The sequence below is a fragment of the Zonotrichia albicollis genome, chromosome 19 (assembly GCF_047830755.1).
Source record: "Zonotrichia albicollis isolate bZonAlb1 chromosome 19, bZonAlb1.hap1, whole genome shotgun sequence".
NCBI classification, from domain to species: domain Eukaryota; kingdom Metazoa; phylum Chordata; class Aves; order Passeriformes; family Passerellidae; genus Zonotrichia; species Zonotrichia albicollis.
The window spans coordinates 10,043,636-10,071,539 of record NC_133837.1 but is presented as its reverse complement, the minus strand read 5'-3'; the positions used below and the strand labels follow the sequence as shown (position 1 = coordinate 10,071,539).

Below are 27,904 nucleotides of genomic sequence, written 5' to 3'. Positions count from 1 at the left end.
TCAGTTATTAGCTAAAATGTTTATTAGTTAAAAGCCTGGGCTCATCTCGAGCTATTTCTGGAGGATTTTCACAAACAGATCTGTGAGAACTGGGGGACTGCACTGCGGACATCAGGGTCCGGCTCTGCCCTGCCGAAAGTGCTGAGGAGCTGAGCTGCGTTCTGAACACACCAGGCAACCGAAAGGCTGCACTTACTGAGGCTGAAGAGAGAATTCTCCATTTCAATTTCCGTCCCTCTCAGGCCGGGGTGCCCTCAGCGAGAACGAGGCTCCTGCCCTCAGCGGCTCCGCGCAGGCGCGGGCAGGGGTGGGGGCTCTCTCTGCGGGGGGGGCACTTCCGGCCGCGAGCTCAAAGCCGGTCAGCCGGGCGAGCCGCGGCCACGCCCACGCGGAAGGGGGCGGGGCCTCGGCCCGGCTCTGGCCGCTTACATAACGGCGGGGGTGGGGCCCGCGCGTGCGTCACGCGCCGGCTCCCGGCAGTCCCCGCTGCCCCGTATATAACCGGCGTCCGCGCGGCCGGGCGCCCACAGTGAGCGGCCCCCGCCAACGGCGTCGGATCTTGTTCAGCCCTTCGCCACCCGCTCTAAGTGACCGGAGTCGCCTCGCCCACCGCCACCATCGCCATGCCCGGGTATTCCAGCGACAGGGATAGAGGGTGAGTCCGGGGGCACGGCCGGCGCCAGCCGCCGCCAGCGTCCGGACTCTGAGCCTGCCCGTGGGGCTCTCGGGGTTGTTTTTCAGACGTTTTAAGATGGCGGCGGGGCGGGGGTTGGGCCCTGAGCCCTTCCCTCAGCGCTCCCGCCGCGAGGGGTGGCCGTGGGAGGGTACCGGGCTTTTTTAGGCCACCGATTGTGGACGACTGTTGGTTCCTTCGCCTCAGAGCACCCCCAGCGGGTGTGCTACCTCTGAAAATAGCGCGGGGGAATTTTAATTTTTTTTTTTAATTTTTTTTTCTGTTGGGAAGAAAGAGACTCGCCCCACCCCCCTGGGGACGTCCCCCCCAGCACAGACGGTCCCTGCAGAGCCCGATTTCCCCCGCTGAGAGCGGCGGGCGGGCTGGAGGTTTGTGGGTCAGTGGGTTGGCAGTGCCGAAGCCTTGGGGAGCTCTCGGCAGGGCGGTTCCCTCCCCTCCCTTCCCCCTCCCAAGGCTCGGGCTGTGGCCGGCAGGAGCCGGCCGGCTCCGCTTTGTGTTGTGTAAGCGGATGTTAATGGCCGGCCCCGCCATGCGGTGGCTGAGGGGAATCAAAATGCCGGCTATGCTGCTGCTGCCTTTGTTCCTCCTCCTCCTCCCCCCGCCCAGCCCCGGCTCTAAAATGGCAGCGGCTGGAAAATGTGGCGTAGACAGAAATGAGAGACAAAGGAAACAGCGCTGGCAGGAAGCAGCGGCCGCTCGGGAAGCGCTGTGTTGTGCCGGGGAGGATCGTTCGCAGTGCTCGCCCGGCCGAAATCGGGAAGTGATCGGGGCGGGGGAGGGAGCCCCGCGCTCGGATCCAGCGCGGCACCGAGCCGCGCCTCGGGGCTTTCCAGATCAGCCTTCTCCGAACGGAGGGACCGAACTTGAAATGCCAATAAAGCGCACGGTCTCACAAAACACCGTTGTTAAAAGATATCTGTGTTTGGGTACATGCAAAAGAACGGTTTACGGGAAAGTTATCTCAAGGTTTCGTAACCGCCTCTGCCCCCTTTCAGCAGTAGGAGTGTCACTGGGACGGGAAACCATTTTGATCACGGGGTAGTGCCAAGATCTTAATACTTGTTGTAACTTGTTCGATTGCATTGTATGGAAATTGGAAAGACACGTTATCTTAGCTTGTGAGTAAGAATTGTGGCCAAGCAGATCGTGGCATCTGCAGCTTAAAGTATGATTTTTAAAGTTCTAGTGGCCTGAAACTGCAGTAGGTAGAGTTTCTGAATTGTAAAGTAATAAGTGGACTGCAGAGATGGTGGTGAAGTTGTTCGGGAAGAGGACCAAAATGTTTCTCCTGCATTCTATGATGTGTTCTTTTTGTCTAGGTTTGGAGCCCCTCGTTTTGGAGGAAGTAGAGGTGGTCCTCTCTCTGGGAAGAAATTTGGAAACCCTGGGGAGAAACTTACAAAAAAGAAATGGAACTTGGATGAGCTGCCCAAATTTGAGAAGAACTTCTACCAAGAACATCCGGATGTAGTGAGACGTACTGCGGTATGTACCTGACCTGGCTTGAGCAAAAGTAAACAGAAAGTGCAAACATGTTGAGGGTCATGGGGCCCAGCAGGCACAGATGGGGTAACTTAAAAAACAGCTTCAGTATCAGAGCTTATTTCCAATGATGGTTGTTTTGTTTTGCAGCAAGAAGTTGAACAGTACAGAGCGAGCAAAGAGGTCACAGTTAGGGGCCATAACTGTCCAAAACCAATTATCAACTTTTATGAAGCAAACTTCCCTGGTAAGTGAAGACCAGTTTAATGATTGTTCTTCAGACTGGATTAGGGCAACATCTGAATCTATGTTTAAATTTTTCCTTCAAGCAAATGTTATGGAAGTAATTCAGAGGCAGAACTTCACTGAACCAACTGCTATTCAAGCACAAGGTTGGCCTGTTGCATTGAGTGGATTGGATATGGTTGGAGTGGCACAGACTGGATCAGGGAAAACACTCTCGGTAAGTTTTGGTTATAGCCTGAAATACTGCTGGATTTCAGCAGTGGCAGTATGGTGTAGCCTAGTGCAGGGTGAACACTTCAAGGAAGAGGTTGTAATGAGATTTTTCTTTCTTTCAAACAGTACTTACTGCCTGCCATTGTGCATATAAATCATCAGCCATTCCTGGAGCGAGGAGATGGACCTATTGTGAGTATTCTTAAATGAAAGGGGATTTTAATTTCTTACGACTGTGTTTTACAGCCTCAGTTGGCCATGCTTATAAGACTGCATAGCTGCATTCTGTTTCTCTATGGAAATAAAGTGGTTCCCTGTTGGCGTAGTTTCCCAAGCAGATTCTATTAACTCTGATTGGATTGTCCTGAAAATAGTACAGAACAGGGCTTGATTTTGGGTTATATTTTGGAAATTGCTATCCCTGGAAGCCAGTGACTTTCTGGTATCTCTCATGTGTTTGATGGTAGTTAAGATGCCAGGTAACTTGGTTTGCCTACTTAAATCTACTTCAGTCAATCTGGCACTGAACTTCACACTCAGAATTAGTCTCAGGCTAGGATCTTCCAGTGGGCATTGAACTAAAGATGGGCATCCTGTTTGCAGTGTCTTGTGTTGGCACCAACCCGTGAACTGGCCCAGCAAGTGCAGCAGGTGGCTGCAGAGTACAGCAGAGCGTGTCGTTTGAAGTCCACGTGTATTTATGGAGGTGCTCCAAAGGGACCACAGATCCGTGACCTGGAAAGAGGTATGGATCAGCCTCGCTGCATCTCTGTCTGGGGCAATGTGGAAACTGCTTCAGCTGATGGGACTGCTTGGTTTTAGGTGTGGAAATCTGCATTGCAACACCTGGAAGACTTATAGACTTCCTGGAAGCTGGAAAGACCAATCTCAGGAGGTGTACTTACCTTGTCCTTGATGAAGCTGACAGGATGCTTGATATGGGATTTGAACCTCAGATCAGAAAAATTGTGGATCAGATTAGAGTGAGTATAATGGTTTATGCATTTGTCACTATAGCAGATATAAACTACTGCCACCACCCTTGTTAAAGCGAGGGCAGTGCCAGCCTGGGTAGTTTGGGTTGGGCATTTATCTTAACCCTATACTGATCTTTCATTGATCTTTCTAGCCTGACAGGCAGACTCTGATGTGGAGTGCCACATGGCCTAAGGAAGTGAGGCAGCTGGCTGAAGATTTCCTGAAAGAATATGTGCACATCAACATTGGTGCACTGGAACTGAGTGCAAACCACAACATTCTTCAGATTGTGGATGTGTGTCATGATGTAGAGAAAGATGACAAGTAAGTAGGCCTTGGGGACAAAGCATTCTGTTTTTTCTGTCAGTTTTACTTTATGAACTGTGAAATGAATGCCTTATTTTGATGGCTTTTTGACATCAGTCTGAGGCAACTTAAAGATAAGAAATCAGTTTAAACTTGTATAGTAGAAAGCAGTCTAAGCTCTAACCATAATCTCTTAAAAACAGGCTTATTCGTTTGATGGAAGAAATCATGAGCGAGAAGGAAAACAAAACAATTGTTTTTGTGGAAACCAAAAGGCGTTGTGATGATCTTACCAGAAAAATGAGGAGAGATGGGTGAGTAGCAGCTGGGGCTTCACTGAGCAATAGTCTTTGTGTGTGCTCTTGACACCACAGTTAAGAATTAAAACTGTCAGGGACAGCAGCTGTCAGCTACAGTGCCCAGACTGGAATTTGCCAGTAGCCCAGTCTTTGACTAATGAAACCACCAAAGCAGTGTTCTTGGGTCAGTGACGTTCTGTGTTTTCAGGTGGCCAGCGATGGGGATCCACGGTGATAAAAGCCAGCAGGAGCGGGACTGGGTTCTAAATGGTGAGTGCTTCAGCAGTTTCTGCAAGCATCTGATGTGTGCTGCTCAAGGAAAAAAACTGATTCACTTCTTGTGTTACAGAATTCAAACATGGAAAAGCACCAATCCTGATTGCTACAGATGTTGCATCCAGAGGTCTAGGTTAGTAAAAACTCGTAATGCCAGTTGCCCAAAGCTTTTAAAGAAAGTCTATTGCTTTCTTTAACCTCTGCATTTTTCTAAGTTTTCTTCACATAAAGGTGCAGTCTTTGTGGCAAGGCCTAGGCATGACAATCGGAGGACTCGAGGGGGATGGAGGACTAGTGGAAATGATCGGCTGGCTGCTTCCAGTCAAATAGAGAGGTGAAAGCTGAAAGCATTGTGTGCCAGTAATCTTCAAAAGGCAAAGATCATCCTTTAAACAACTACCCCCATAAACTGTTCTCTCATGAAATAAGCAGTTTCATTCACAGTTCACTTTGCCCTGGTATTTCTCTTCTCTCCATGCTTTGCATGATTTGCCATGGTGCAGTACTGTTAGTTTTGTGCATACTGTCTGCTGTGATCTGTGGGTCTTTCAATTTCAGTGAGTTTTTGAAATGTTGAAGAACATAATTTTAAACTTCAATGTTCTATGAAATTTTTTTCAACCATGAAATGGAGAGAGCAGCTTTAAAATGTACTAAGCCTTGTACAAATTGGTGAGTACTGGCACATGAAATCTGAGAATAAAAGTCCACCTCTCACTTTAACAAGTGGGGCAGGAAAGCAATGGCTTTTCAATGCCTTTGAAAGTCGAAGTTCCTCCACCTATACATAGTCGTCATGTCGAGACCTGCCAGAGAGAGACCCATTCTCAAGTGAACCCTGGCTTCTTGGAAGCGCTTGCCTAGACAAGACACAGTGCATAAAAACAACTTGGTGACTTTGGGGGGACAGGTATGTTTTTCTTGCAGCTGCAGTTCAAAGGTCTTGGCAAGACGAGCAGTGTGGCCCCTTTTTTTTGAGCTTCTAATGAGTGTGTATGTGAAGGACCTTGTATGTTTTTACTCTAAGGTCCTCAAATGAGCACATGAAGAGGCTGCTGTGAGCTTTAGTGGCCCTACTGCAAGAAGCTTTCAGATGTCACTTGATGATTTGTAAAGGGGACACTTGAGTTGGGAATGCCAAGCAAATGCACACTCCTTTATGGTAAGGTTTTGGATCACAGGGTGGGTGATGAGAAACGGGATCAGACGGAGTGTGCGTAACTTTTTCTCTTCCACTATGCTCTTGCAGAAATGGATGATTCTAACACTGTTCTTTGCAGCCATTATTCCCTTTAAAATACTCTTGTCTAATGTTTATCTTCGATTTGGCTGTTGTGGTGTGCAAAACTTTGTACCTCGCTTTTTGCCACACTGCAACACTTTACAGATGTGGAAGATGTGAAATTTGTCATCAATTATGACTACCCTAACTCCTCAGAGGACTATATCCACCGAATTGGACGAACTGCCCGCAGTACCAAAACAGGCACAGCATACACATTCTTTACTCCTAACAATATTAAGCAAGTAAATGACCTCATCTCTGTGCTTCGGGAGGCTAATCAAGCCATCAACCCCAAATTGCTCCAGCTGGTTGAAGACAGAGGTTCAGGTAAGGGCTGTTCTTTATCTTGGTGCATGGCTTTTTTTCTCAGAACAAAATGAAAACTTCAGATTCCACCTTCAGACTCTTTTCAAAGTAAATGTGGAAGGTGGTTTAGTTACCAGTTACTGTGAGCTCAGAAGGTATTTATTAACGCAAAAGCAAAAAAACAGCACCCAGATGCTCCCAGCCTATGCTGTGGTGCACCTATGGCTAGGGCAGGCCAAAGAGATACTTCTCACTTGCCCTGAGATAAAATACTCATGGACTCAGTTTTGTGGCTTTGTCTCCTATGGCTTGGAAAGAGAGATGGACCCAAGTGTCCTGCTGGCAAGGTAAAAGTCACTTTTTGCCTTGATGCCACAACTTGTGTATGACTCCTCAAAAGCTTTATCTAACTGGAGTCCAACAAGCGCCTGGAAAGCTTTTATAGTAGGTTTGAATTGTTGGGACGTGAAATAAATGCTCCTTAACAGAACTGAAGAGCCTTTATAATACACATAACTGTCTTGTCTCTTTCACTAGGTCGTTCCCGAGGTGACCGACGTGACAGATACTCTGCGGGCAAAAGGGGTGGATTTAGTAGTTTTAGAGAGAGGGAGAACTTTGAGAGAACCTATGGGGCGCTAGGCAAGAGAGACTTCGGAGCAAAAACCCAAAACGGGGCTTACAGCGCCCAGAGTTTCAGCAATGGAACTCCCTTTGGGAATGGCTTTGCAGCTGCAGGCATGCAGGCCGGCTTCAGGGCCGGCGGTAACCCCACAGGAGCGTACCAGAACGGCTACGAGCAGCAGTACGGCAGTAACATTGCCAACATGCACAATGGCATGAACCAGCAGCAGTACGCCTACCCTGCCACTGGTGCTGCTCCTATGATAGGTTACCCCATGCCCACAAGTTATTCTCAATAACTTAGTGTATTTAAATGTCTCAGTTTTTCATAATTGCTCTTTATATTGTGTGTTATCAAAACAGGATAGTTATTTAAGAAATGGGAAATGCAGAAATGACTGCAGTGCAGCAGTAATTATGGTGCACTTTTTCGCTATTTAAGTTGAATATTTCTCTACATTCCTGAAACAGTTTTTAGTTTTTTGTACTAGAAAATGCAGACAGTGTTTTCAAAGTAAATGTACAGTGATTTGAAATACAGTAACAGAAGGCAGTGCATGGCCTTCCAATAAAGATATTTGAAGACCGATTTTTCTTTCAGATGACAATTTTCTCAACATGTGCACAACTTTACATTAATGAAAAATGTCAAATGTTTTTATATTAAATTCTAGAAAGGTTTCTCAACTGTGTCTGATTAAACATTTAAGCTTATACAAATACCAGCCTTGCCTTGATTGGGCTAGATTGCTTAGCATGGCAGGCTCTGCTTCGATGGGGAAGAAAATTAAAGCTGGCTTCTAAGAAAGTATTGGAAGCAGTGTTCTTCCTTGTCTCACTAGCGTAGGGCCAGTTCTTGGAAAAGATCAAAACTCTGTAGTGGTGTTGCTAGCAAGCTGCTACGAGCGTAGGAAGCTTCTGCAGCACCGTAACCGTCGCCTTCACACGAGCATATGTGCAGACCAGGCTTGAGTGTTGTGTACCCACAGCTGCCAGGCGTTGTGAGTTAGCATGCAGGCTTCTGAGCTTCAGAGAAACGGGAAGATCTTAGTATTAAAACTTTCAAGTTATACTTAAACTGGTATTGAGCAGTGATTTCTTTATGGAGGTGGTGGGAGGGAAGTGGGCTGTTGATCCATGACAATGCCTCATGGATTTTTTTATTTCTAAAGGACTTTTAACATGTGCAAATGACTCTCTAATCTCAAAGCACTGCCCATGTTGAGTAAAGGACCAGCATAATTCTTCATCCTGGGGTTAAAGTGCTTAATGCTTTGAAGCATGGTGTACTTTAATTCCAGTTAATACTAATTTTCAGTTCCTCCTTCTTGTTTATCAGTAACAGTGATGAGTTTTAAGTTTAACAACACTTAATGTGTGTAAGGTTTAATCCACAAGGTTCTTTTTATGTTATTTTGAACCTGAGTTAACTTTGTTTTACACTTAGATCTTTTTGCTTAGTCTGTGCTCAGTCCTTATTATTTGTCCTTGTTTCCCTCTGATGTTCCCTCAGCTTGTGATGTTCTCTAATGCAGCCTAATCTGCCTCTTAAATTTCCTCCTTTTCTGTGAAGTTTCTGTCACTTGACAGTGTTTTGTGATCCTTCATCCTGCTTTGTGAACTCCAGCTGGAGCTTGGAACTGCCCCACTGCGGTCTAAAACTGCAGGTGGCAATGTGTTTTGGTTTGGGGTTATTTTTGAGGGGAGAGTAGGGGTGGGGTTTTTTTCTCATTTATTTGTTTTGGAACACTGCTTAGTGTCACCAGGGGTGAAAAACAAGGAAGTAGATTATTTATCACTGAAGTATGACTTAATGCCCAAGTTTCCATGTCAGTGGCCCGAAACAAAATGCATTGAAAAGCTGGTTTTGTAAAGTTGGGGGTTTTTTTAGTATTAAAAAAGTCGCATTTATTGCTTGTGCATTAAAATTGAGACATGAGAGTCTTTAACAGTGGTGTAAAATCTAAACCTCAGAAAGAGGTTTCTTCTGTGTATTTTAAAACTTTCCAAGCGACCCTTTGCATGGGGCAGTGTTTCCTGAGGGGGAAAATGCAACATTTGCACATATAAAGTAATGAAAAGAAACGAGCTCTAAGCAGCTTTGACATTGCTGCCGGTGCTACTGTGGCAGGATCGAGCTCATGGCAAATCTGCCTTGGAACTAAACTTGCCTGCAGTTCCTGTTGAGGCGGCGGTGGCAGCTCCCGCCGCTGACCCAGTGCCCCACTAAGGCGGCTGTCAGCGCCGGGCCCGGCGGAGGGGGCTTATCCCGGCCCGAGCCCTCCGTGCCGCGGAATGGCTCCTGCCGCAGCCCCGCCTCCCTCCCGGCCCCGCCGCCAGCTCGGGCCGCAGCCGCGATGGAAATTTCCACTGCGCTGCCGGCGCCGAGCCCAGGGCCGCGGGGAGCCGGGGCCTCGCCCGCGCACTTGGCAGCGGCCCCGCGGTGCCGCCTCCGCCCGAGCTCCGCCTGCTGCCTGCACGGCCCCGGCCGTGCCGCTGCCCCGCGGTGGCTCCAGAGGGGCTTTTCCCGGGAATGTGCCCGGCAGCTGCGGCGTGTTCGGGTGACAGCGAGGGCCGGGTCTGTGCCATTGTCCCCCTCCCAGGCCGCGGTGCTGGCGAGCTCTGGCCGTCCCTGTCCCACCGGGCAGGCCAGGCGTGACCCCGGCACGTGCGGCCCTGCTGCCGATGTTGGGAGCTCCTGAGGCCAGTTTGGTTTATAAAACCGACATTGTTTATTCTGCGCAGGGCTCAAGGTTGATTACACCTAGCAAGCACACCAAGGGGTAAAAAGTTACATCTTTTTTACAGTAAAGGTACACAAACCCCCCTACCTAAAGCACATTCTCCGCCTACCCAGTGTATGTTTGTTTGTGTGATGTGAGCTTACCCAATGCTTGAAACGAGTTCTTTTATTAAGCAACTTCTATTGTAGAAATTACCTAACAGCATTAGTTATGTTTACAAAAGGCGAGAAAATTCAGCTCCAAGACGTCAATTCCTTTAGCAGAAATTATCTGCCGGCATCATTACGGTTACAAAAGATGAGAAAATTCAACCCGGGGACAGAAAATTCACCTCGGACGGTCCCTGACCTTCGGCCCGCGGTGGTTCCACTGCGCATGCGCGACCGCCATGTAGCCCTCTCCTTCCCGCGCCGGTTGCTGCGCGTGCGCAGTGGCTGCCCCGACCCCCCACTTTCCCCCCTCCCCTTCCATCCCCGCCGTGAGGGAGCGGCAAAATGGCGCTGGGCTCTCGCCAAGGCTGCCGCTGGTGCGGCCGCGCCGCCCTGGGACAGCCGAGGCGGCGGCGAGTCCCGGAGCCGGCAGGGTGCTCGGCGAGGCCGTACTCGGAGGGCAGCGGTGCTTCCGAGGCGGCGGGTGGGGCGGAGCTGCTGGAGGTGTGCTGGCGGCGGCTCTTTCTACGGGGCGGCGCGGAGCCGCTGCCCTGGAGCGCTTACCTGAGCGGCCGCCACCCCGGCTTCGGGCCGCTGGGCGCGGCGCTGCGCGCTAACCTGGCGGCGCAGTGGTGGGACTCGGCGCTGCCCGTGCGGGAGCAGGTGTTCCCCGTGGATGCCCCACTCCACGGCCCGCCCGGCGCTCTGCAGGACGCGCAGGGGCTGCGGCTGCTGCACCCGGAGACGCTGCGCGAAGCCCTCCGGGGCTGTGGGCAGAGCCCTGGCGGCCCGGGCCTGGATGAAGTCCTGGGGGCCGCGGGGCTGCTGCGGGAGAGCCTCCTGCCCGGTAGGTCCCGGGCGGCTCCGCTCCACCCTGAGCACGAGTTTCCTGCTGGGAGCGAAGCAGCTGCATTTAAGGGGTTTTCCCAGCTGCCTTGGTGCGGTGGGAATGTTCTTTCTGTGCGTGCTTTTCAAGGATCTGACCAGTACAGGTGGGCAGCAGATACGCTCCCAGTAATTCGGGGAAAAGCACATTAAAATCTACGTGTCCAGAGGAACCAGCTCGCTGAGCCCATGTCTGTAAAGCATCAACGCTAGTAAAGATAGTGGGACTGCATGTACAAACAACACGTGCATAATATGTGCTTAATTTGTTCTTGGTAGAGTTAAACATCAGAAACTTTCCCGTGGCCACTAAAAACAGGGCTTTGTCTTTTGTAGGTGTTCTGGCGCAATATGTCAGCTGCTTAGAGCTGGTGAACAAAAGACTACCCTGTGGCCTTGCTCAGATTGGAGTGTGCTTTCATTCTGTTCCAGAAAGTGAACATTCCGTTTCAGGAAATGAACAACACAGCAAAAACCTGACAAGGTAGAGTAATAGAGCAGTTAATCCCTTATCATACCTAAATCGTTTCACTTCTGGATTGTTTTTGAATGCTGTTTCTTGCTTTTCCCCTGTTATTTCCCAAGGTGTTAACTTGCTGCCCTTGCTGTTGTTTAAAGAATAGGCGAGAGGACCTCGTCTCTGCTTGCCTGGTTCAGTTCTCCCAGAACTGCAGGACAGTGGCTCGATTACTGGCTGCGCCAGAGGCTCCAGTGGTGGAGAAAGGTAACAGCAGCAAATCCATGGGGAATCTTGGCCTGCTCCTTTATGCCTTGGGGGGAATGCTCACCTCACCCTGGTTGGTTTTATGGCCTTACATTGCTGGCCTGTTCTAGGTGCATTTCTGGTGGAAATTGAGAAGCTATGGAAGTTGATGATAAACCTGATAACTAGTTTATAACGTGACTTGCAGAAAGACAAATGTTTTCTGTTTGTCAGTGACGTGAGATGAAAATGCCATAAAACAACCAAAAGATTTGGGCTTTAACTAATAAAAACCTTTCGCTGAAAATCAGAAAACGGTACTAAAATGACCCAGACTTCATTTTGCATTGCAGACTTGGTTTTTGTAGTTACTGTGGGATTTGCAGTAGTGATCACATCTTGTTACTTACTTTCAGTTTGCTGTCGGCCCCTCTAACTTCAGCAGCAGTGACTTTCAGGATGAAGAAGGAAGAAGAGGATTTAAGTTACATTATAGCTTTCCCTGGGGGACAGAAACAATAGAAACGCTGAAGAACCTTGGTGATACTGAACTGTTACAGCTGTATCCAGGAGAGAGATCGAAATTACTTGTAAGCTTTACTGTATTAAACATTTTTCCTGCTAAAGAAGGTAATGTGTGAGGGAAATGGTTTCTTTGCTGGTCCACTTGCTTAGCCTGTGGCTGGCCTTTTATTCATTTGCTGCAAGAACAGCACAGTTGACACTCTGCAATCAAACCTGATACTCTGCAAATCAAGCTGATAAAATAGTGTTTGGTACCTTTTTTTTTTTGCAAGGAATTCTTCAAAATTAGAAATGAGCCCTACTGACAGACAGCTGTTGTCAGTGGCATAGCTTTTAACTGTATCTGTGAGTAAATGGAAACAAAAACTCAGACTGTGTTCTGCACTGTTCAGTTTGCATCAAAAAGAGCCTGTGAATGTGAGTTTGCTTTCTTGCTGTAGCTTGTTCACTTTCATGTATGTAGAAGTTTTTATAAATTAATGGGTTATAAAAATAGCTTTATAGAAAAGGGAGGGAACAGAGGGAAATGTCTCCACTGAATATGTTGAACAAACCTAATAAATGGCAATGTTTGGAGTTAGGCTGAACAGATAAAACCAGAATAACTTTGTATTTTACTAGAAAATTGCAACCTTCTCATGACAGTCCTGTCTTTCCTGCTTTTGCAGTTTATTTCTACACAACTGGGTTACATAGGGATTTCTCAGAATGTGGAGACTCGTGGTCATTTGGAACTAATCTACATACCTCCAAAAGAAAATGCAGAGTTTCAAGTGTATTTGCCATAGATTTAAATTTATGATCAAAGTGGCAGAGCAAGAAACAAATCCCATCCTGCCCTGACCTGCTTTCCCCACTGTTACAGCCTTACCTGGTTACTGATACACTGCTAAAATTGCTGGTAATATTTTAAATAAATGTCTGTATTTTAAATGAAATAAGAGTGCTTGAGCTCAGTGTCTCATTAGACATTTGAAGCAAACAAAAAGCTTTTGGGGGCAATCTTTGATGTTTTCCTGTGTGGGTTTTTTCTCCTCAGGGCCGAGATGGAAGGAGGAATGTCATCCCTCATGTTCTGTGTGTGAATGGGAATCTGGACCGAGGAGTGCTAGCTTATCTCTTTGATTCTCTACAGGTGGTTGAGAATCCATTAACAGCAAAGAAAAATTCTCAGAGAAAGGTAAATTTGTGTAAAAAATGGCAGAAAATAAGTAGAGCTCCCCTAGACAATGTGGTAAATTCAAGCATGGCAATGTTTCCTTTTCCACGTGGCCATTCTAATCCCATCCCCATGGGTGCAGACTCAACCTTCTCACTGGCAGCACCAGGCTGGCCCCTTGGCACAGCCCCTGTGGTCCCTGTCACCTACATAAGGAATTTTTCTCATTCTCAGGTCCCCTTTTCCTGTTTTACCCTCCTCTCTGATCAGTAGGTGGGATCTTGCCGTGCAAGTGATAGGGTTGAGAGAAATTGGAATGTAGCTGCAGGTTGTGGGAAAGAGCAATTTGTCTTTTCCAGCAGCATTGAAAAGTGGCTGAGCAGAGTAGAGAAAGTGGGTCCCAGGTGTGATGGGGCATCTCCCCCATCATTCTCCCCACTTTTGCCCTGGTTTCTGCAGTTGGAGTCAGCTGTCAGTGCTGTTGCCCAGGCAGATCTTTGGGCTTTAAGAACAGGCAGTAAACTGGCTGGGAGCTGCCTGCTGGGCTGGCTCTCATCACTCTGGCTCCATTCAAGGTGATGGAACTCTGCTAACAAATCTTCATCTCTCTTCTGGAGCTCAGCCAAAATAGAGTCATTTCTGCCATGTGAATGTAGCTGGGCTGTGTGCTCATTGCATAAACTACAGCTTGCTTCTAAATCAAGATTTTGTGCTGTAACAAAATTTTTGTATGTTTAGAACCTTAATTTAATTTTTAAAAAATTGCTATTTCCTACTTCTGTTTAGAATTGCATGATAAATACATTTAGTAACCTGTTGGTTTTTTAAAATTTATTAGGTACTTAAGCTTCATCCTTGCTTAGCACCCCTTAAAGTGGCCTTGGATGTAGGAAAAGGTCCAACAACAGAGCTGAGGCAGGTATGTTGCAAGAGAGTATTTTGATTTTGAGCATTGACTCTCCATGTGATGTGTTACAGTTCAGACACTGTTTATGTGGAGGAAAATCATGCTGCTGCTTTGACTCCTGGGGATTGCTGGTTGTGCAGAGTTCGTGGTGCTGCTGCTCTGCAGCTTGTGGGTCACAGGCAAAGGAATTCACTGCAGGCAGTTCCTTGTGTGGACAAATTGTCTTTGGTACAATACAGCTGATGCTTGATGCAAAATTAAGGAAAATTAATAGCACCATCCCTCTCAGCTTAATCTGTCAGAATTACCTTAACACCTAGGTTGCACATTCAGAAGGATTTTTTAAAAGTTTTCATTTAAGCCAGTCATGAAGTCCCTGTGGAAGGGAGGAAGCTTCCACTGGCGTGTTTTTAAACAGAAGTGGAGACAGAACTGCCAGGCTGCTTTCTGATTTGAGATTATTTCAGCCAGCAAATAAACACCAGCTAGGAATGTTAATACCACACTTGTTAAGAGCTTTAATGCTTTCTTTGTATAGAGTCTTAGCCCTCAAAGTCTGTCCTTTAATTTTTGTTTTTAAATGAACACAGGTTTGTCAAGGATTGTTCAATGAACTGACAGAAAATGGAATTTCTGTATGGCCAGGTTATCTGGAAACTGTGCACGTGTCTCTGGAACATCTTTATACAAAGTAAGGACAAAGAGTCTTTTGTAAATTAAACCATGAAGGTCAAAGATAACTTTCTGTGGACTGCTGTAAATATTTCTTTTTTCAGTAGGAAGCCATTGAGTGCAGTTACTGACTGAAGGTGTGGATCCTGAACTACAGACTTGGATTCAAGTAGTTTTATTATGAAAAGCATATATCAGCTAATTTTTAAAATTAATTGAATTAGAAGCCTTTCACATGTTACTGTTATTTCCCTGCAACTTTTAAAAACTCTCATGTAGAAAACAAATTGCTTCAGATGAATTGTAAGCTTGCAGAACTGATTCCCACCCTCACCTCCATTTTTGCATCTGGTCTGGTTCTGTATTTCATTCTTAAGCACTCTTTCAGACAACCCCCTGTGTTGAATTTGACAGTTCTTCCAAGTCTGGAGCCACTGCCATGAGTGATGTGATGGAAATGTTTGTGGACATAAAAGCAGCTGTTCCATTTGGGGGCTTTGTTATGATTTGTTAATCAGGAGTGGATTGGGGTGTATGGCTCCTCATCTTGAGCACAGTGATGAGTGGTTTTTTCTGAGAGAAAAGAAATGCAACCTCTTGTTCATGTGCAGTAAAACACGAGAAATTCTGCTTGTAGAAAAATACTCTTTTAATAGGTTACTAAATAAGATTCTTTTTATATAATAAAGTAGCTGAGTAATTTAAAGACATAATCAGGAAAGCAAGGAATGGCAACAAGAAAACTGGAGTGTCACACCAGACTTAGTGCAATACAGCAGAACAAAATATGTGCAGTTTATGGTCATTTGTATGTAAGTTATCTGATTTTTTCCATGCACCAAAAGCAGTAACAGGTGGGTTCTTCTCTCTGCAGGTACGATGAGATGAGTATTCCCTTCATGGTCTTGATAAGTGATGGCACTCTAGAGAATGGAGTGGTCCAGCTGAGAAGCAGAGACACCACCATGAAGGAAATGATGCACATTTCCAGGCTGAAGGACTTTCTAACTAAGTACGTTACATCAGCCAAAAATGTGTAAACTCAAACTTGTTGAACAGAAGGATTTTCTTAGACATCTTTGCCTGAATTGGTTTCAGCATTGTCAAGGACTCAGTGGTTTCTCTGCAAACAGTTCTGCTAAAACTTGGTGGTGCATCTGTTTTCTGTCACATCTGGGTCTTCCACATTGCCTTGGAAAAAGGGAAGAGAAAAACTTGTCCCTTGTTAGCAAGGCTGACCATATTCTTGTTCGTGTCTTTGGTTTTAATATCATGACAGTGCTCCATCCTCAAGTAAAAATTCAGCTTTCCTCTGTATTGCTGACACAATTGGGATCTTTGCTGGAAAATGGTATTTTGTATTAAAGACTTCCAAATCTTAAATATTTTAATAACATTGGTATCTTCTCTCTGCATTTATGTTCTTTTATAATTTTTATGTTGGGTGTCAGCAAAGTCTCCCAGTACTACATGACCACCACCACTGATGTTTGATGTAATGGCAGGAATAGATTTATTATTAACAGCTATCTTTGTGGTGTTTGTAGGAATGTATTTTAGTCACATGGCTTCAGTTCTTAAACATGTAAGCTACTTCATCTTGTACTTGATAAACATAAAAAAATCAGAAATATATTACCAAGAGTAACAGAGTAACAGATTTAATTTTTTTTAACCAGTATTTTCTCTGGACAAAATATCTGTGTGTACAAAATGGTGGAAAAAGTCTAATGTGTGATTGCATTTTTCCTGTACCTAAGCACAGTGGTTAAAATCAGATACAAGAGTTTGCAGAGATACAGAACTCAGTGTTTCTGATCTTCTCTAGATTCCCAGTCCAGCTTGTTCAGTCCCTGTGTGAAGTGCAGCAAGGCCCATGGCCTCTGATAGTCATCAGTCATGAAACACAAGAACTTGCCTTAAAATCTTCTTCTACCAACATGGTGCTCACTTAACTAAAAATGAGTTATTTTTAACAGCAGTAATAATTGCAGTATAGAGTATTTATGCCAGATATAATCAATGTTAGCATAATGTGACTTACTGAACTTATGGAATTCTAAATAAGCTGCTAAGGAATGGTATTAAAGCAACCCAGCAACATCTTAGAAACAGCTGGTAGCAGGATACAGAATTTATTTTTAAATCAGCTGTCCCCAGATTAATTTTAGCAACCTGTCCATATCTGAGAGCTGAAATACTGTTGAACTGTGAAATTGCCATCCTTGCAGGTACATAGAGGCCAAATACAGATCCTCTGGTGCCTGAGGGATGTTTTTTCTTTCTTTTGTTAAACTAGACAAAACCCTTTTGGTTATCTTATGTCTGCAAACAATCCAGTTTCTACTTTATGGTCAGAAACGTAAATCTCTGTGAAAGCTTTACATGTAATTCTAAATTTTATCTGTTTGCTTTTTCTCATAAGTTGAAGTTCATAGATATTATGGCTCAGAGATTTTGCTTTAAAAGTGAGCTACACTGTCTGTCTACAAACTGATTAGGCCAGGAAATTGGTATCTAAATGTCATCTCTTTGTATGTGGCTTGCTGGAATTTAACGCATTTGAGGGCTGAAAATTTTAAAAGTATGTGATTAAGTTAATCAGAAAAAATGATAATCATACCTGGTACTCAGTCTCTGATGAGGACCTTTGAATAGACTGTAGCACATGGGCTCTTCCCTGCTAAAAGCCAGAACAGCATCATTCATAGCTGCTTTTTGGTACAGATAGCCAGAATTAACATCACATCAGCAGTGTGGTAGCTGATGACATCTGTGTGTTCCCTAGGGAGGCTCTTGAATTTGCCTTAGCATGGTTTGTTGGCGTTTTTCCTTCTTCTTCCCCGCCCCTCCTCAAAACAGTTTTAAAGCTATTTTAGTTTTTCCATAGTAACTGAGCAATTTCATAAGCAATTGCAAGTATTTAAGCCCTGCCTCCACCCAGCAAAGTCCCCTCAAAACATATTTGTGTGCATCAGATATTCCAATATTACAGCTTGAGGTTTTCACCTTTTTCCTCTTCTCTTCTAATAACAGCAAAGTTGATGTATTCTTCTTCTGGTCTAACAGGCTCTGGATTAAAGATGATGAACAGCAATTAACTCAATTACAAACAACTTGAATCAGACATTTTTCCTGTAATTTTGAAACAAAGCAGTGAGATTCCATACTGAATAGAAATCATGGAGTATCCATGGGCTTATCAGAGCTCTTCTCACTGTCCTTGCAGGCTGAGAGCTGGCACAAGCAGCAGCCCAGCACTGAGCTGACCCAGCAGGGCAGGGAGAGCTCTACCCACTGCATGAGCAGGAAGGCAGGTTTGTTTGGAGGCAGTTTCTCCATTTGGATATTTAGAAATTGGAAACAATGCCTTTGCCATTGGTTTGTTTAGAGGGGTTCTTATTCCCCTTGGAAAGAGGCATTCACACTCAAGGCAAAGGCAGAAATGTGCAAGTTCAGAGCATTGTCAGGTAATGTCTTCATTATTGTTTGCTTTCTGCAGTTCAAGTTCTAAAATGTCTTAACATAAGTCAGTTGCTTTGTTGTCACTTCATCATTTCAGTTTGAATTTATTTTGAATCTTGCCAAATTTAAGAAAGGTTGAATAAATAACTAAAGTACTGAACGATTTTGAACAGAATGCAGGAGCTATGCAAGTTTGATTTTGCTACCGCTACATATAGCTCACTATTGTCTGTTAGTAAATGGCCATTACACCTTTTTTATTAAAACCTGAGCTGCAGTTTTGGCTGTGTGGCTGTCAGATGGTGCCAGGTATGGGTTCTGAGGGATTTCAGAATGCCTCTAGGGTCAGTAGGTGTCCCCTTCCAGGACCTGAAGAAACCTGCCTGGCTGCAGGGGGTGACAGGAACTTACCAATCTCTGAGTATATGACTTCATTTTCACACTCCTCTGCATTCACTCTTGAAATAAGGCCAGTTGTGGGCCTGGAAGACTTAAATTTTTCTGCAAATTGTAGAAGCAAAAGGTGTGTTATGTGTGTGTATTTATATATATTTCTTAGAAATAAACAATTTCAGTGTATTTTTTAATATTTGGAGATCTCAGGTAATATTGTTTTCACAATCAAAATTATTCTTTAACCAAGGGCATCTTAATAATTTCTCTTTCCAGTGAGGTCAAATTCCTTCCAGTGTTTTTGTGTATTACCTTAGCTGTTGCTTTGCCTCCCCCACCCCAGACCTTCCATCTAAAACACAGCTCAGAGATTTGGCCTTGCCAGAGTCTTGTTAAGCTGCTGGTGCTGCTTCAGAGGAGATTCCACAACATGATAAAATACCAGGAGCTACTCTACTGGAAACGTGATCCTTACACACTGAAATGTATTGACAACATAAATGACCTTTGGAAAAAGAAACAGACGTTCAAATAACTCACTTGCTTTATACAAAGGAATTAGGAAAAACGGAATTGCCAGAGCAAATCCTATTATAAGTAGTAGCAGGATCAGCCCAAGAGAAATTATCAGGGGCTGAGAATGGCTTCTCTCTTCTGCTAAAAAGAAGAAAAAAAAAGGTGTTTATGCAATGAAGTGTTGTTTCATATTTGAAGTATTTTCTGTAAATTGAAATCAAGACTTGACATTTCTTTCAGCTTTTAGATTAACTGGGGTTACTGTAACTGTTCATGAGTCCCAAGGGCTCTGTGCCCCAGCAGGAGAGCAGCTTGCTGGAGCCAGGTAAGCTCTTTCATGGGAGCAGAGAGAAAAATGAATCCAGACTCTCTCCAAGGTGGACCAGGGGTCTCTTGTAAAAGTGAGTCTTCTACAGACATCCCCCATTGTCCCTTCAAACTTCTGTCTAGGATGCATGGAATTGTATGGTTTTGCATTAATTTTAAAACCTCAATTTTTTAAATTTTAAAAAATTATATTTTGAACATCACATTGCAGGATCAAAATATCTGGCTAAACAGTTGCATAGTTAGAACATTCTGAATTTAGTGTGATCCCAGTTTGTCAGCAGTAGTAACCTCCTTTCATTCATACCTGCTAATGTAAAGTTGAAAGCGTTGCTGTATTTTGTAATATTGGGAAAACTGTTATTAGCTTTGCATTTATAGGTTCCAAAGTCACGAAGGGAATTGATAAATAGAAAAATCACAGCTGCTTTCCTCTTCTGCATTGTCTTTTGGGGAGAAATGTTTTGTGTTCCTTTGAAGAACAGATAGGTGATGGGAAGGGATCCGTTCTCCGAGAAGCAGGACAGGGTCACGTTCTGGCCTTGCTTTGCCTGAGAGGTGGGGGAGCTCAGCACTGGCTTGGAGATTGGCTCTGTAGAAAGAAAACTGAAAAGTCTGAATCACAGAGTACAGGACAAGCTCCAGGCAAGGCTTGAAGTGACAACACTGGCAAAAGAGCTGGGCATGGAGGATGGAAGGGTTGTGAGCCAGGTAAGAGGTAAGAACAGCAGCAAAGTTCAGCTCCTCAGTCAAGAAAAGAGATGGCTGTGTGCCCCTGCAGTAACCAGGGCTGGGAGGGGGTACAGCAGGACCTACCTAAGAGGGTGAAGGTGAGGCTGTTGCTGTATTTTCCACCACTGGAGTTGTTGTACTCAGCTTTGCACTTGTATTCCCCCACATCGCTGGCAGAGCTGATGGTCAGGGTGAACAGGGCAGGGCTCAAATCTGACCTGTTGAAAACAGATACCTGCTGGTTGTGCTTGAACAGAGTGTATCTGACAGGTGGGGATCCAGGCTCAGAGAGGCAGGAGAGGGTCACATTCTGCTTCATCACCACATTCAAAGTGCCCTGAACCACTTGCAGCTTGGGATTGGACACCATCTCTGAAAAGAAAAAACTTCTGAGTGAGTTGACTGCACTTAGGACCCAGATTTGTCCCAAAATATGTTGACAACCAAGCTATGCTTATTTGTCTTAAAATGACCCATTATGCATTTTCCACCTCTGCTATCAGGCAGGCAACTCAATAACTTTTCAAAACCAGAATGCAGCTTCACACTTGATGAACAGTGCCTGTGTTCATGCAGAGGAGGCACAGCCACACAAAGCCCACAGATGTGTTCAGCTGAATCAATACTTTTGAACTACAGCAGCAATTAAAACAACAGAAGTATAAAAGATTAAATCAAATATTATGGAGCATTAATTGTAGGAGAAAGTCACCTTATAAATTAGCTGAGAGGTAGCATGTGAACCTGTAAGCAAAAGCAGTATTTTATTTGTTGCTGTCTATTAACAGACAGAACTAACCTTGTGTAAATAGATTGAACACATGAATAGTGGCAGTAAGGGCCTTGATGGTCTCTCAAATTTGTTTCTTTTCATGATCTTATACAAATGGATTTGCAATAAAAACCTGTCTTTCCATAGAAAATGGTACTGAGCTAGTCATGACTAAAATAAATTACAACATTTCCATGGAGGAAAAAATGTTTTAACAAGTTAAAGCAATTTTGACTTTACATATAGGTCAGCAAAGAGATGGTTAACTTTGTATAGAAACTTTTAAACTGACTCACTGCACAGAGGCAAAAGATTTAATTTGGCATGAAATTTTTTGACATTTTTAAATTCCTCCCCCATTTTTTTTGGCTAACAGTCAATCTCAGCACATACCTCAAAATCAACAAGAGAACCTACCTTTGCCATTTGCAGTTGTTTTCTGTATCTGTTGAGACATTTGAGCTAAGAGAAGAAGAAGAAAAGCTTTCAGACAAGAAACAATGGTTCTGCTTGAGAAAGGTTTGGAATATGAAAGAAACATGTCCTTAGCTTACAGTAGGAAAACAGCAGAATTGTCAGAAAAAACATTTTCTGAATACTGGGCAAGAGAGCTGGTGCAGTTACATGACAGAGATCTTTCTTCTGAAGGAGGTGGAGGAGTGGCTCTAGGGCTTGAGGAAGTTCTAAATACGGAAACTGTGCTGATCACTGCTGATCTTTACTCATGTTTCTGTGGAGAAATGTGTCCTATTTCACATGCATTAACCTATGGCAGGCAGAGGGTGGGCAGAGAGAGGAGCAGTGGGGTGGGGAGCTGCAGTTTGGGACAGAGGCAGATGTTGTGCCGCAGTTTGGGACACAGATGTGCAGCAGTTTGGGGCTCAGGCAGATGTGTCCATCTGTCCTGAGCCATGGCTGAGGTGAGCAGCAGTTTGGGACACAGACAGATGTGCAGCAGTTTGGGGCTCAGGCAGATGTTGTGTCCTGCTCTCCTGAGCCATGGCTGAGGTGAGCAGCAGTTTGGGACAGAGGGAGAGTCATGGCAGCAGTTTGGGACACAGGCAGATGTTGTGCAGCAGTTTGGGACACAGATGTGCAGCAGTTTGGGACACAGACAGATGTGCAGCAGTTTGGGGCTCAGGCAGATGTTGTGCATCAGTTTGGGACACAGGCAGATGTGTCCTGCTCTCCTGAGCCATGGCTGAGGTGAGCAGCAGTTTGGGACAGAGGGATAGTCATGGCAGCAGTTTGGGGCACAGACAGATGTGCAGCAGTTTGGGGCTCAGGCAGATGTGCAGCAGTTTGGGGCACAGACAGATGTTGTGTCCATCTGTCCTGAGCCATGGCAACAGTTTGGGACACAGACAGATGTGCAGCAGTTTGGGACACAGGCAGATGTTGTGCAGCAGTTTGGGACACAGGCAGATGTGTCCATCTGTCCTGAGCCATGGCTGAGGTGAGCAGCAGTTTCTCCCCTGAGTTTTGTGGCAGAGCCACCCTGCCCTGCAGTTCAGAACCAGGGAGTCTCTGAAGGTGGAAAAGCCTCAAGAGCATCGAGTTCAGCCATTCCCCCAGCACTGCCAGGGCAGCACTAAACCCTGTCCCCATTTAAAGACATCTCCATGTCTTTAAATCCCTCCAGCTGATTCCACCCTTCTCAGGGCAACTTGAACCCCTGTCTAACCTTTTCCATGAAGAATTTTTTCCTAATATCCAATCTAAACCTCCTCCAGTGCAACTTGAGGCTGATTCCTCCTGTCCTATCTCTTGCTGCTTGGGAGGAAAGACCAGCTCCCACCTCTCTCATTTTGGGTAGTTTTTCCAGCACTGTTCTGGGAAAGGAATGAATGAGATCACTGATCCATATCAAAGAGACACATATTTGCTAGAGATAGGGCAAGTGATAATATAGCTGAGCCTAAGGATGTACGTGGCACTGGGTATGTTTTAGCACCAATATAATTTTTAAAAAACAGTCTAAAATCTGTAGAAGTTTTGAGATGTTAATAAGTATTTATAGCTAGCCAGCTTGTTAAGAAAATATTTTAGTTGAGCTTCAAATATTAAGCTATAAGGAAGTGAAATCTTGTACTAGAGAGTACAAATCTCATAAAGAATTTGAGTTCAACACTACTGCATAAACAAACCTGATGACTAATTTGATGAAGTAATCAGTAATACAAAGCTACATAATGACAGGCTTGGCAAGGAGATATTTTTTACTCTGGGTGAAGTAAATGTCAGCTATGCATGGGCAATGCCTTCTGCAGCACTCCAGGCCCTGTTGTACAATTGCTTACACAGAAAATGACTTAATAGCAATCCTTGTCTTATTTCTTATTTCTTTCTTTGCACTTTCTGAAGGCAACAAAGCAAGAGCAGCCCTGCAGCCCTTCCCTGGCTCGTAGAGGATCCCTGCCCCATCCTTGGCTTTTGCAGCATTGCAAAATTTCCTCACAGAACGTTGTGTGCACTTCCTTCCTCCTTGTTTTTTAAATTTTGCTGGAGGTTTACTTATTTGGGTTTGTTTTCTTTTAAAATTTCTTTTGAGACAGTCTCCACCCTCCTCTCTCTGAAATGTTTCTGATGTGGAAACGCTGTCAGCAAACCCCAAGAAGGGAACATCTTTTCCCAGCTGGCAGGAAGCACGTGTGAAAGTGCAGCTGTAGAGGGAGGATGGGGCTGTTTGTGCATTTTGCTGTTGTGGGAGCCTGCTCTTGTCAGAAACCTCCACAAACATCCCTCAGGAGCCCTGGCTGCTGCAGCTCACCTGCAACCCGAGGCTTTTTCTAAGAAGCTGTGGGTAAAGGAGCTGTGAATTAACCATACCTTGTAAAAAATAAAAGTTTAGGCGTCACCAGAATCTCATGTCCAGCAGCTTTCATGGTGTGCAGGGAAGACAAGTGCTGGTGCAAAGCCCTGGTTTCTGTTTGGAGATGAGGTTTGCTTCCATCTGGATTGTTTTTCAGGCAGAGCTGGCTATTGCCTTTGGACTAAGAGGATGTTGGTTCTTTCAGCATGTGTACAGAGTTTTATAGCAGCAGCAAGGTACTGTGTGAGCTTGGAGTTCCCTTTTTATTAGATTTGCAAATTTCCTGCCTGGAATTAATGTGGTTGTACATGCAAAGAGAACTGAATAAACTTAACAAAGAATTATGAGCAGAACATTGCAGAACAGAACAGAGATAATCCAGCCAAAACAAGTAAGTTAAAACATCAGAAAGGGAAATATATATATCACAAAACTAGTAAGTTTGTGAACCCTAACCCAAACCCTAACCCTAACCCTAACCCTAACCCAAATATATATCACAAAACTAGTAAGTTAAAACATCAGAAAGGGAAATATATATATCACAAAACTAGTAACTTAAAACATCAGAAAGGGAAATATATAACACAAAACAAGTAAGTTAAAATATCAGAAAGGGAAATATATAACACAAAACAAGTAAGTTAAAACATCAGAAAGGGAAATATATATATCACAAAACTAGTAAGTTAAAACATCAGAAAGGGAAATATATATATCACAAAACAAGTAAGTTAAAATATCATAAATGGAAATATGTATTACTTGGTGCTGTGACAATATTCTGCTTTAAGCCAGCAGGTGGAAGGGAATAAACTAAACTGAGCTCTCATTTACAAGGTCAGTTCTTTAACTTGGGATGGATTTCTGTAGTAAAAACTTTGTTCTGTCACGGGCTTCCAAGGAAATTTGTGTGTTCCAGCAGTTCTAGGAATTATTATAAATAGTTATTCCCAGTCCCAGTTCCTCATCCCTAGAGGTCCTGCAGTCTGGAGGAGCATCTGCTGCAGTGGATTCTGCAGAAGGTTTGCCAGAAATCACATGGACTGACAGTTATGTCTGGTGATGGATTAAATCAGGGCTTCTGTTTTGTCTGCAAAAAGGTTTTACTTCTACAGGCAGGGTACTCAATCCTGGATTTTCACACTCCTACTCAAAAAGGCTGTGGGGGCAAGTCTGCTGTTTATTTCAAGTACATGGTGTTTGATTGTGAGAGAATTGTTTTTCTGGAGGACAAAAAAGAGAAAAGGAAAGGATCTCCTTTCTCTGCATATTTAAGGTAGCTTTAAATTTATTCTGGTTGTGAAAGAGAATTTTAACATAGTGAATGCTTTTCAATTGTCTGCAGATTGCAAAGAACATGTCAGCAGGTGAAAGGAACTTTTGGGTACCAATTTAATAAAAGTAGCAGCTCCCAAATCCCCCCGAGATGAAATATTTTTGAATGGTATGTCTGTCCTCCAAATCATCTCCCAACAATGGAAAAAAGAAAGAAAAAAGAAGATGAAACTGAAAACTGGGGTTACTAATGCATTTCTCTTGGGATAAATTCAAACATCACTACATGAAAAGTATTCCAGACAAATATTTTCAGGAATTGCTGTAAGAGTGCAGGATAGAGTGCTCTGTTAGCTTAATCACTCAGTTTACTCACAGGTGTAATTTTAACTTTTTTCTGGTTCCTAACCTCTGATAAAAGTTAAACTTTCCCCCCTGCTCCCCCACAATAACATATTTAATGAAAAAAGGTTTAAAATGGAACACATATTCCAGGATAATAGTCATATATATGACTATTATCAGTCATATATCTATTTTTCAGCCTTTTTCAAGCCTCTCTGGGTGTACTCTGAGGTGTATCTGAGGAGTATCTGCCCCTCTGTGCAGTCACCCATCAGGTCCATGAGGAGCAGCAGTGGCTGGCTGTGTGTGGGCACCTGCAGCAGATCAGGAGCAAATCAATTCTGCCTCTTGCTTTGCACAGGCTGCTGAAGGATGTTCTGTCAACTTGGATCAGCTCAGGGAGTCACCACCAGCTGAATTTTACTGATGAAACTGATGTGGGATAATGCTTGTGGAATCATCAAGCAGTATTAAAATAATGGTAAGAGAAAGAAAAATATTTCCAGGATGAATTCCCTCTGCAGCCAGAAGTTACTGACCTGGCCTCTGTCAGTGCTGATGCTCTGATGGATTTTGCTGCAGAGCTTGAGGCAGTTTTCCAGCTGCATCTGGAAATGCTGGAGTTGAGCAAATGCTGGTCCATTGCCAGTGAAGGGCAGTGTGGGACAGTGACAGGGTGTGATGTGTGCTGCTGAACTGAGGAACTTGCTCATCCAGCAGCTGAAAATGTCCTTGAGGAGCTGGATCAGTCCCACACTACTGGCACAGAGACAGTTCCAGGTGTTCCCACAGACCATGATCACATTGTAATCACCAACTGATCTCACATCTCTGAAAGGAATTTCTCTTATTTGTCTGAAAGAATTTCTAGGTGTGCTGTGTGAAACACAAGTCAAGACAGATTTCAGTGCTCTGTCCAGTGTTGCACTGTACCAGTGAGGAAGCACAAAACCAAATAGTAATAATTAGCTCCTGCTGTAGTAAAAGTAGAATTTCCAGGGTGAAAACCTCAGTGATATTCTGTCATTATCAGCCTTCTGCTTCCTTTAGTTGCTTTTCCAGGCTTAATTTATGTTGCCATTTGGAGGAGGTGTTAGATATCTGTCATCCAATGTTTAGTTGAGAAAAGGGCAGTGAGGGAAGCCCAGTGTGCTTCACTGTCTTGCTCATCTCCCAGCAGATGGTGCCATTGTGAAATGTAATTTATATACCCAAACAAACTGGGCAATCCAGAGTTTCTGTAAATTGTAATTTGTGGAACTTCCACACTTCTCAAAAAAAGGCAATGTTAATTTCCTTAATGTTCTTGTAAGTATTCAAGTCCATGGAGAAAAATTAATTTTTTATTCTTCTCTAGGGAGGTATAAAGAGATGCTTTTAAAACAAAAATAATTGATGCAAATGTCCCACTTTCAAGAGAAGAAAATATGCCCTGAAAATGTGTGTACAAAGAATTTGTTTCATTCCCAGCTCACCAGGGATTTTCTAGACTTGTGAAAACAGCAGTGTTGTTATAGTTCTATTATCTGTGAGTATACTGAAACAGAATTGATAAGTAAGCAAAACAAGTCACAGCTGTAAGAAATCAAAGCAGTTAAACAATTATATGTGTCAGGAATTGAGGGATTAAAAATCAGAGCTGTTCTTGATTTAGTTACTGGAAAACTTGTGTTGACTTCAGTGTAGATAGACATGCATTTCTGAATTTAAAAATTTTATAAAATAAAATTTAGAAAAATCCTAAACATTTGTAGATAGACCTCTATAGCAGTGAAGGGTATTTAAAATCAGTGAACCTACACAAGAAATAATGTGGATTCTCCAAGATCAGTGACAAGATTTCTGAGCCCAAAAATATTTCATTAATAAATCAGCCAGTTAGAACAGGAAGGTGACACACACAAAGCTTTCATCTTTTCTGAAGAAAGTGAGAGTGCCATCAGGAATGGGCATCTGGGACCAGGGGACCAGGTCTGGGGGCCCCAGGAGTTTGGCTGAGTTGGTGAGAATTGGGATGTTCATGCTGGAGGTCGGTGCTGTGGCTGCTCTCTGCTGTGAGCACATGGAAACAAACCAGCTGCACTGTGCTGGGAGCTCTGGGCTGCCTTTCCTGTCGTCAGGGACTGCCTAAAACCACTCTGTTTGCAGAGGGAAAAAAATGAAAATCTTATTCAGCATTTTCCCCTAGTTAGGGAAATAGGCTTTGCCTCTCATTACAGCAAAGCTCTGTTCAGTTGCCAGAGCTGGTGGCTCTTAGGAAATGTCACATGTGAGCAAGTAGCAGAGGATCCAGCCAGTAGAAACAGGGATTGTGAATTCCCAGATGAGGTTTAGTGTGGAAGGGTCCAACTCATTGGCAGTAGATGAAATGGGATGATTCCCATGGGTTTCAAAGGGCATTCAGTCAGGTTATCATGGCTGTTCTGGCTGCTTCAGGAGGTGTGTTGCATTTCTGAGGTCAATCCTGCTTTTCCCACAGATATAATAGGGATTCAATAGAGTTTTTTATATGATGTGAATTAGACTAAATTTGATCTTATGTAACTCAGAAATATGTATCTTGAGAGATGGCATTAAAATGGCCATCAGGAAAATGTGCATGTGTGTTTCTGGCACAGGTACTTGAATTTGCATCATTTGGGTCAATGTGGTTTCCAGTTTAAGCGTGGAAGATGGTATCAAAATGTTCTTGTGTGTTTGAAATGTTTTCCTCTCAAGTTTCATGTTATTTGGCCTAAATTCCTGCAGTAGAATTTAATTCTTGGGTTTTGGTCAATAGCAGCTTGGTTTTCCTCTCCAAGACACCTTGAG

The 27,904-nt window shown here is 44.2% G+C and overlaps 3 protein-coding genes across 6 annotated transcripts; 2 read left to right on the top strand and 1 right to left on the bottom strand.

The window, feature by feature from the left end:
* The first annotated feature begins 476 nt into the window (after positions 1–476).
* DDX5 (DEAD-box helicase 5) lies at positions 477–7,787 on the top strand. 2 transcript variants are annotated; one of them, XM_074555185.1, is made up of 13 exons: positions 477–631; positions 2,014–2,179; positions 2,327–2,423; positions 2,506–2,639; positions 2,762–2,827; positions 3,239–3,380; positions 3,458–3,618; positions 3,765–3,937; positions 4,123–4,233; positions 4,427–4,488; positions 4,568–4,627; positions 5,882–6,106; positions 6,623–7,787. In XM_074555185.1, exons 1-13 carry the CDS (start codon positions 624–626, stop codon positions 7,006–7,008), a joined length of 1,791 nt encoding a protein of 596 aa, XP_074411286.1. In that variant the 5' UTR covers positions 477–623; the 3' UTR covers positions 7,009–7,787. The 2 variants fall into 2 exon arrangements, with proteins under 2 accessions (XP_074411286.1, XP_074411285.1); XM_074555184.1 differs by having other exon boundaries at positions 498–655.
* A 1,411-nt stretch (positions 7,788–9,198) lies between these two features.
* On the top strand, positions 9,199–16,105 carry POLG2 (DNA polymerase gamma 2, accessory subunit). The gene is made up of 8 exons (XM_005490474.3): positions 9,199–10,449; positions 10,824–10,971; positions 11,106–11,211; positions 11,607–11,780; positions 12,755–12,895; positions 13,713–13,793; positions 14,372–14,472; positions 15,328–16,105. The coding sequence occupies exons 1-8, from the start codon at positions 9,948–9,950 to the stop codon at positions 15,491–15,493; spliced, it is 1,419 nt and encodes a 472-aa protein (XP_005490531.3). The 5' UTR covers positions 9,199–9,947; the 3' UTR covers positions 15,494–16,105.
* Positions 16,106–16,922: 817 nt separating this feature from the next.
* MILR1 (mast cell immunoglobulin like receptor 1) lies at positions 16,923–21,342 on the bottom strand. Of its 3 annotated transcripts, none has more exons than XM_026795521.2 (8): positions 21,213–21,342; positions 21,076–21,120; positions 19,971–20,258; positions 19,462–19,746; positions 18,852–18,968; positions 18,330–18,419; positions 17,463–17,525; positions 16,923–17,136 (listed from the first exon to the last, which is right to left on the bottom strand). In XM_026795521.2, exons 1-8 carry the CDS (start codon positions 21,244–21,246, stop codon positions 17,084–17,086), a joined length of 975 nt encoding a protein of 324 aa, XP_026651322.2. In that variant the 5' UTR covers positions 21,247–21,342; the 3' UTR covers positions 16,923–17,083. The 3 variants fall into 3 exon arrangements, with proteins under 3 accessions (XP_026651322.2, XP_074411287.1, XP_026651320.2); XM_074555186.1 differs by having other exon boundaries at positions 18,852–18,965; XM_026795519.2 differs by having other exon boundaries at positions 21,076–21,266.
* Positions 21,343–27,904: the final 6,562 nt, after the last annotated feature.

Bases quoted from the DNA above. Each gene is read 5' to 3' on its own strand.
- DDX5 (XM_074555184.1), top strand. From the start codon at position 624: ATGCCCGGGTATTCCAGCGACAGGGATAGAGG. The intron at 3,381-3,457 runs GTATGGATCAGC...GCTTGGTTTTAG, and splicing joins GATCCGTGACCTGGAAAGAG to GTGTGGAAATCTGCATTGCA. The intron at 4,489-4,567 runs GTGAGTGCTTCA...CTTGTGTTACAG, and splicing joins GCGGGACTGGGTTCTAAATG to AATTCAAACATGGAAAAGCA.
- POLG2 (XM_005490474.3), top strand. From the start codon at position 9,948: ATGGCGCTGGGCTCTCGCCAAGGCTGCCGCTGGTGCGGCCGCGCCGCC. The intron at 12,896-13,712 runs GTAAATTTGTGT...AAAATTTATTAG, and splicing joins AGAAAAATTCTCAGAGAAAG to GTACTTAAGCTTCATCCTTG. The intron at 14,473-15,327 runs GTAAGGACAAAG...TTCTCTCTGCAG, and splicing joins CTGGAACATCTTTATACAAA to GTACGATGAGATGAGTATTC.
- MILR1 (XM_026795519.2), bottom strand. From the start codon at position 21,199: ATGTTTCTTTCATATTCCAAACCTTTCTCAAGCAGAACCATTGTTTCT. The intron at 19,747-19,970 runs GTAGGTCCTGCT...TTCTTTCTACAG, and splicing joins CCTCACCTTCACCCTCTTAG to AGCCAATCTCCAAGCCAGTG. The intron at 17,137-17,462 runs GTGAAAACCTCA...TCTGGCTTTTAG, and splicing joins TAGAAGAGAAGAGGAAAAAG to CAGGGAAGAGCCCATGTGCT.